This window comes from Haematobia irritans, chromosome 3, assembly GCF_050003625.1.
Source record: "Haematobia irritans isolate KBUSLIRL chromosome 3, ASM5000362v1, whole genome shotgun sequence".
NCBI lineage: Eukaryota > Metazoa > Arthropoda > Insecta > Diptera > Muscidae > Haematobia > Haematobia irritans.
The window spans coordinates 210,132,811-210,141,047 of record NC_134399.1 but is presented as its reverse complement, the minus strand read 5'-3'; the positions used below and the strand labels follow the sequence as shown (position 1 = coordinate 210,141,047).

Genomic DNA, 8,237 nt, shown 5'->3' with positions numbered 1-8,237 from the left:
AAAATTCACGAAAATTTTTCCAATTAAAATTTTAATTGATTTTTAAAAAATATTCCATTAAAAATTTAATTGATTCAACAAATTTTTTAATTGAAACAAAGCTGAATCACACAAATTAGTAGTATCAATTAATTTTTTAATTGACCTTCAATTAGTTTTTTTAATTGATACTAGCATTTCTGGGATTGAGGACATTTCAATTAAAAAATTGGATCAATTAATTTCGTGATTGAATCAGAATTTTTTTTGTGCAGTATGTGAAAACACTTGGAGAAGTTTTCAAACATTCAGAAATGTCGCTAGCATTACCGAGAGGGCACAAACTACCACTGCACCACAGTGACTCCCGTTGATGTAGCTCACTGTTATTTTATGTCAAAGATCAAAACTATAAGCATCATATTTAGCTTTGGAGGTAAATATCGTACACCATGTCAACTAAATCCTGAAGATTTTCATACCTCCTAATAATTGGTTTTATTTGTAGTTGAAAAAGTAATAAGCATGATTTTTTTTTTAAGAAATAAAGTAATAATAAAAAACTTTCTGTTTCATCATTTAGTTATATTCTCTTTATTCCCATCCAACTCCCCTGCAGCGTCTGTAGCGTTTTCGTCTTCGATAAAGCTACGACTGCAACCAACCGAAGGTGAATTACCTGTATTTCCTGGGTCAATATTCAGTTCTTTCAGCAGATCATCAACTTCTGAACATTTCTTACGTGCTAAGTCTATTGTATCTTTGAATTTTTTCATGGATTTGATAAATCTTTTACCATCGGGAGCACATTCATCCAGTATGCATTTCATTTTATTCAGCACTTCATATTCATTATTTTTGTGGTGGTAATCGTAATTATTCAAACAAAATTTCGTATCACGATAGAGATCCTCGATTTTATCATCCATATCGCGTAGAACATCCGATAACGAACTCATTATGGTATCTGTAAAGAAGGTAAAAATAATTAAAATAATTTAATAATAAAAGTTAAATCAAAGTTACATTTCTGTTGAATGTTATAAATGCCCGCCTAATTAAGTTTATTTTGACAACGAATTAATCAGCTGATTGCATGGTTGCCAAATGTTCTCATTTAGCAGTTTGTTTAGCAAAGATAAATTTGAATTACATATAGCAAATGTCTGGCCTCTAGATGGTGCTGATGGTATTCTTTTCAAGTTGTATGCCAAGAAAAGCCGCAATAAACACAAACGTTTGACAAATCCAAAATTTCAACAGCTTTTCAAAAACAAATTTTTTTTCACAGAATTAGGGCAATATTCAAGTTGAGAAATTGTTAAAAAAATCGCGTTCTAAACAAAAAACAGACGTTACCCTCAACGGTAGAATTCAACACATAAAGGTAAGTACTATGTTCGCTTTTCGAGTTGAAATTTTCGCGGTTACTTTATTAAAACAGTTCAATATAAAGCAGATAAATTAACTCAATTGATGCACATTTTCGTGTTCCTCTAAATTTCGGCAGACATTACGGGAATATGTTTGTTTTCATTTATAATTTTGATTATTTCAGGAAAAGTAATCGCGAAAATAAAGTGTTTTTCAACTCGAAAACCGAACATAGTACTCACCTTAAGCTATAATATCTCAACTGTTATATTCAAATTGGAATGCATCGCTATAATTTCTCAAACAATTTTCGATGTGAGGCAAATTAAAAATTGGTGCCAGTATTTTTCAACCAAAATTTGTATAAATACTAAACCCACTTCTAACTGAAAGTCAAAATTAAAATTCTAAGGATTTTGTATAGTTTATTAATTTTCGACAAAAAATAAATAGATAACAATATCAAAACTAAGCGACATCTATCAGGCACTACAATACTAATCAAAGAATAATTAACTCAATGAATTTACCCAAAATAGTTCATAATAGTTGTTAAGACATAATAAGAAATGATATAAAATTTAAAGGAAGTCACTAAATTCATAAGTCTTTGCATCAAACTAAAATTTTGGGTTCTACATTCCCGGGATTTCGTGACGGGAATGACAGACCAAGTAGCAATGCATTTCAATTTGAGCATAACAGTAGAGGTAGTATTGCTTATGTGTTGAATTCTACTGTTGTGAAAAAAATGTTTGAAAAATTGTTTAAATTTAGCATTTTTCAAATTTTTGTGTTTTTTGCGAAATAAGAAAAAATATACGACTTTTTTTCAAGCAAGCTTATTTAATTGCCTGGCAACACTGTTTTACAGTTACTGTTCAGTGACTCAAATGTCAGCAAGTCTCATTCACAAAAACACTTTGGGCAGCTCAAATACAATACAAACACTGAGGGCAGGTCATACACAATAACATACCAAATCAATTTTTCAGTAAAGGAATGCAAAAGGTATCTCACATTGCTCGACCAAATTCCCAGGAGCAAATATCCCCCGAATTCATGTCTACAGTCAATATGAAGCGAAGAACTTTGTCTGGAAGTTGCGGCGTGGGATTCTTTGTGCTGGCATTTGGCTTCATAGCAATAGCATTTGCCACACCCTCATGGTTGGTAAGTGACTATCGAATCACTGGAGCTAAATTGGATCGTTTGGGATTGTGGGTTCATTGCTTCCGATCGCTACCAGATGTGAATGACGACAGCCAACGACGATTCTTTGTTGGATGCAGATGGGTCTATGACCCATTTACCACAGGCTACGATGAAATACGCGGATTCTTATTGCCACCCTTTATGATTGCGACACAGTTCTTTTTCACATTGGCTTTTGTGGGAATGTTGGTATCGGCTATTGGAGTTTTGGTGTTTTTCCTATGTGGTGGCCCCGACCAAAAGTATTTTGTGAAACTAATACGCATCATAGGATTTGTGGTACTTGCTGCTGGAGCATGTGCCAGTTTAGCAGTGATTATCTTTGCCTCATTAGGCAATCGCAACAACTGGATGCCGGAGCATGCAAATAATTGGTTTGGGTGGTCTTTTGTTTTGGCTTGTGTAGGTGCTGTTATGGCCCTGGTGGCTGGCACTCTCTTCCTCACTGAGGCCAATGTTCAAAAACGCAAAAGGACCCTATTCAAGGAATCTCAAACAAGATTTGAGATGATGCATGGTGGCAAGTAACAACCACTGCAACAAATACCCACATCATCAAGACATCCCAAACCTCGTCCCACCCATTGGATAGACCATGTACTCAGGATTCATACATAGTTATTCTTGGAATCTCATATCTCGAAATATTTCATATTTTAACTTAAATATTTTACATGTGGCCAACATATCAACTCCTTCTAGACCACAATGTGAAAGCTGAAACAAGAACATCGTCCTTATCCCGTTTAATACACTACACTACCAGTTGGTACTTATGCTCATATTCATACTTTGCGCCCTACTACAAAACAATCAAAAGCCATCCATTCCATTATATACCTGTAAAGACTGAGTGTAGAAATTTAAATTCACTCGTAAATTGGTGTGGTGACATAAGTAATAGAATCACCAAAACGTCGACATTCCACCACCATCACCACCACACCATTCCCCCCAGCGATGACAACGAATGAATGTAGTAGACCCGTAGACCTTAGAATAATTGCATGTCGCATATGCAATTATCACGCAAAACAAAAATCACTTGTATCAAATTCAAATGATGCCTCTGAATATGAACACGAGATGAATCATTGCGGTATCGGCAATCATCCACACTAAATCTACAAACGAATAACGATATAAACTACTTACTGGGCAGCTCAATAATTTGCACATTGCTTTCCCAGTGCGCGCACTATACATGACTCTGTTCTCAATTTTATCTATTTTCCGAATCTTTGTTTTTCTCGAATAATTAATAATAATTATATACAGTATGAAACAATGTTATGCTGAGGAGTTTTATACGTTTTTTTTTTTTGTTTTTTTTTTGTTTACAATTGTGCCTTAGATAGTATTGTAAGCATAACACTTTATACAACAAAGATATATTGGAGCAACCAATCATACTTAGAATTTAAGAAAATACCTGTACGAAATCTTAAAGCCCCCAAAACAGATGTATTTTTTACATTCCATTTACAAAAGAATATAACGCAGAAAATAACTTAACCTGAGAAAAAAATTTATGATCTACTATACAATATTTATGTTTGATTGTAATTTAAAAGTACGTATTTATGTATTTTATTTGTATTCAAGATTCCGTCCATGTTTTACAAATTTAAATAAAATAAACGATCTTTTTTTGTCATAGTAAAATACACTTGCCTTTGTTTGTATTTAATTTACCCATAATGTAAGGTAAGTTAGAGGCTGCGAAGCAGCATTTAAGGTGGTGAAGTTTAGGCCAAGGTTATGCCACTGAATTTGTGCTGAGTGAATATTTTCTGGTTATTTTCAGTACAGGTAATATTTCGGAATTTTGTGGTGGAAACGTTTATATGGTGGCTGGTGGGAATTTGCACAAGTTAGAAAATTTTTTTTGAATTCTACCTTAGGTTGAGGTGGGGCATACTTCAGGGTAGCTAACATCAAATGGTATGAAGTCCAAAATCTTAAACTGTAAATGATGATGAATGAGTGAAAAAACGAAACCATCGAAAAAAGTCTGCTAAAATCAGCAGTCGGTGCAACTTCAGCAAATAGTGACTGCTTTCCACTTTCAGGCTTTTTGCTGGTTTAGTAGACTGACTGATGTGTCAACTAAACGGACTTTTTTTCAGTGTACATTATTATTCATTGACGGCCCATTCTATTGTTGAAAACATTTGCCTCTGAGTTTATTTTAAAAATGGATATCCGTAATGGAGTACAAGCTAAAACAGTATGGTTGCGTTATTTTTACAAACTTTGTGAAAATTTGCTTTGGGCTATTCCCCATCAAGTTATAATGAAATCTGCAACAAATGTATATAATTTTATGACTTTTTTACTGCTTTAGTTTTAACTTTAGTGAAAATTAGCGGTTAAACTCGAACTTAATACCCACCTATAGAAAAAAATCTTGCTAAAAACAGCAGTCGATGTCTGCTATTATAGTTTTGTACTTCAGGGTCTAACGAACAACAAACTAAACAATTTTTAGGTTATAATATATTTTTCCCCAAAGCATATTTAAGAACCAAAAGTAGTTCTTATTACATTTTTGCATTGTAATATACGTACAAGCTCCTAAATGCAATGAGCAAACAAATTTGTTTTGGGGCCGCAAAAATATCAGCTATATCAGTGTCATGGTTCCAATTTTTATATAAATCGATATCTCCACTATGGCCTATCTAAATTTTAGCCTTCGTCTTATTTTCTCTACCTTGGCGAAATCCATTTAATATAGTAGAGGGAACATCAGGTTCGGTCCGGGCGAAGTCTATTTACAGAACAATCAGAAGATTTTTAAGGATTTAGCAAGAAGTGATTTCATCCTTCTTAAGCGGATTTTTGAATATAAGCATGTTTGGAAAGAAATTTGCGAAACTTATATGTAAAGAAAAATCTGGCAAAATAACAGGAAGTCTGCTGAAAATGAGAATAGCAAACATTGTTTGCTATTTTTTTAAGCTCGATTACACTAAAACATGTTTTAATTCGGCTGAACCATTACAAAACAATATATTAAAAATATATGTATCTTGTTTTTGCTCGAAATCTACTGAAAGTAGATTCGAAATTCCATTTTTATAAGGCAAATGACAGTGGAAATCTACTTAAAGTGGATTTTAAAAATGTAATGTGTATGAGGTACAAAATTTTAATACTTATAAAATATAGGCATACCAGCAAAGAAAATGTTTAAAGCTTTTAAGGATATTATAGTGCAGAAATATAGAAAAAAATAGAAATTATTTTTGGTTCTTAAATATGATTTAGGTAATATTTTACAATCTAAATGCTTTGCAATTTGTTGGTCGCTAGATCCTGAATCTTTTTTAAGCAAGTTTTTTCTTTGAGTTTAGTTTTTCAAAATTATTGACTTTATTAGCTTACCTTAAGACCACACCTTCATATTTACTAGAAATTATTTTAATTCACAATAGCGTTGACATAGCTTTGCAAAATGAAAGCAGCTGATTGTCCAACAACCAAACAATATTAACAGCTTCCTTAAATCATAAAAAAAATACATATTTATCTTTTTGAGACGACAAACTAAAAACTAAGGGCAATGCAAAAACGCCCTAGGCAAAAATATACTCCCGGCGTGTCACCACAAGGTTCTCATGTCTGTCGAACTTGCCTCGCTAGTGTAGCCAGAAGAGATCAGCAAAAGAAACTTTTTAATATCCATACAATGGATTTGAAAATACGTCAATGGCTACAAGATTCCACACTGGAAAACCCAGCGATTGAAGATAAATATCCTACGTTCGTTTGTCATTCTTGCCATGATACATTGCAGAACTTTTTGAATTTTTATCAAATGAGTTTACGCTCACGTCAAAAATTCGATGAAATGTTGGAGATGAAATCCACAAATAAAGATGAAATTAATAAAGACTGGTTTGCTTTTGATTGGGTATCCGACACCCAATCTGAGTTAAATAATGTTGAACAATCTACAGGGACGGCAAAACATGAGGATGCCGAAGAGGAGGAGGAGGTAATTTTCGAAATGCATGCATAGCATTATTTTTCTTTGGAGTCCTGAATAGACTATTTCTTCCTACTTACAGGTCTCAAACAGCGAATCTATTGGAAAAACAGATGATATCCCAAAGGATGATACAAATGATAAAATCGATATAACACACCTTAAAAAGGAAAGCGATTCAAATGATCCCGAGTATCAGGATACAATAAGCGAATCTGAAAAATCTATTTGCGATATCTCAAGTGATGATGAGCGGCCCCTTATAGTCAGATTTCCAAAAAAGACAATTCTGAAAACTCATGATTCTTGCAAAGAAAAGAAGAAACCCCCTAGTACACGACAACGAAAATTAAAAACGAGTGATGAAAAAACCCAACATGTCTGTGAGGAATGTGGAAAAGTTTACAAATCTTTGGTAAAACTTATCGAACATCAGTATTCACATAAACCTCTTGAGGAGTATCCATTTCATTGTGATGAAGAAAGCTGCGGCAAAGCCTTTAAAAACAAAAGTAGTTATCAAGAACATAAGCTACGGCATGCAGGTGTCAAAAACTTCAAGTGTCATTTATGTGACATGAAAAAAACTACCAAAAAGGAACTGGATATTCACATAAACTATCACACAAAAGAACGTCAATGGTTATGTCCAAAGTGTTCGATGATATTCTATAGCTCCAACGATTTACGTTCTCATGACCGCATTGTCCATTTGAGAATAAGACGTTTCTTTTGTCGTTTCTGTGATCAAGCTTTCGCTAAAAATTATGCCTTAAAACATCATGAGATGCGTCACACTGGAAAAAAACCTCATGTTTGCTCGGAGTGTGGCAAGGGATTTATACAAATGGTATCGCTGAGGACACACATGAAAACTCATAAATCACTGGTGGAAAATTTGACAAAAACCAAAATAATTAAGGATAATAAAGGCTAACGAATTAATAAACAATTTAATTTCATTCACAATTGCCCCAATTCTATAGAAATAAAAATTTGACAAAATTTTCTATAGAAATAAAATTTTGACGAAATTTTCTATAGAAATAAAATTTTGACAAAACTTTCTATAGAAATAAAATGTTGACAAAATTTTCTATAGATATAAAATTTTTACAAAATTTTCTATAGAAGTAAAATTTTGACAAAATTTTCTTTGTTAATAAAATTTAAAAAAAAGTTTTATAGAAATAAAATTTAAAAAAAAATTTCTATAGAAATAAAATTTTGACAAAATTTTCTATAGAAATAAAATTTTGACAAAATTTTCTATAGAAATAAAATTTTGAGATAATGTGGCCCTACTTCACAGTCAGGAATCAGGGACCTCCGCTCCCACCAATTTGGCCTCCCCCAGTTTAGTCTCATCCGTCCAGTATGGCCCCAGTACCCGTAGCCCTAAATCATCGTCCAATCATATCATCATGATGACATCTCCCATAATGCGCCGCCCAGACTATAAGTTTATCCGGACGACAGGCTACACTATAATGTTAGCTCGAAGACATAATCGATATTGCTGCTTGTTTATAGGATCGATATTTTACTTATATCCATGGCTGAATAAGGAGGTTGAATCACGATAACAAAAACAACAAATTTCAATATGTTGTTTACAATTTTAAGAAGTCAAAATCAGCTGATAAAGGAATCGTATGGCATTGGTAAAAGCATG

At 33.1% G+C, this 8,237-nt stretch overlaps 3 protein-coding genes across 4 annotated transcripts; 2 read left to right on the top strand and 1 right to left on the bottom strand.

The window, feature by feature from the left end:
* Window positions 1-402: 402 nt before the first annotated feature.
* On the bottom strand, window positions 403-1,106 carry LOC142229514 (uncharacterized). The gene is made up of 2 exons (XM_075300077.1): window positions 1,006-1,106; window positions 403-946 (listed from the first exon to the last, which is right to left on the bottom strand). The coding sequence occupies exon 2, from the start codon at window positions 936-938 to the stop codon at window positions 555-557; it is 384 nt and encodes a 127-aa protein (XP_075156192.1). The 5' UTR covers window positions 939-946; window positions 1,006-1,106; the 3' UTR covers window positions 403-554.
* Window positions 1,107-2,249: 1,143 nt separating this feature from the next.
* sinu (claudin family member sinuous) lies at window positions 2,250-4,237 on the top strand. Its single transcript, XM_075302542.1, has one exon. It carries the CDS (start codon window positions 2,356-2,358, stop codon window positions 3,094-3,096), a length of 741 nt encoding a protein of 246 aa, XP_075158657.1. The 5' UTR covers window positions 2,250-2,355; the 3' UTR covers window positions 3,097-4,237.
* A 1,804-nt stretch (window positions 4,238-6,041) lies between these two features.
* LOC142231881 (uncharacterized) lies at window positions 6,042-7,514 on the top strand. 2 transcript variants are annotated; one of them, XM_075302540.1, is made up of 2 exons: window positions 6,042-6,571; window positions 6,624-7,514. In XM_075302540.1, exons 1-2 carry the CDS (start codon window positions 6,137-6,139, stop codon window positions 7,497-7,499), a joined length of 1,311 nt encoding a protein of 436 aa, XP_075158655.1. In that variant the 5' UTR covers window positions 6,042-6,136; the 3' UTR covers window positions 7,500-7,514. The 2 variants fall into 2 exon arrangements, with proteins under 2 accessions (XP_075158655.1, XP_075158656.1); XM_075302541.1 differs by having other exon boundaries at window positions 6,043-6,571; window positions 6,645-7,514.
* Window positions 7,515-8,237: the final 723 nt, after the last annotated feature.

Excerpts from the sequence above, each read along its gene's own strand:
- sinu (XM_075302542.1), top strand. The coding sequence starts at position 2,356 with ATGCAAAAGGTATCTCACATTGCTCGACCAAATTCCCAGGAGCAAATA.
- LOC142231881 (XM_075302540.1), top strand. The coding sequence starts at position 6,137 with ATGCAAAAACGCCCTAGGCAAAAATATACTCCCGGCGTGTCACCACAA. Across the intron at positions 6,572-6,623 it reads ATGCCGAAGAGGAGGAGGAG|ACTATTTCTTCCTACTTACA; the intron begins GTAATTTTCGAA and ends AGTCCTGAATAG.
- LOC142229514 (XM_075300077.1), bottom strand. The coding sequence starts at position 938 with ATGAGTTCGTTATCGGATGTTCTACGCGATATGGATGATAAAATCGAG.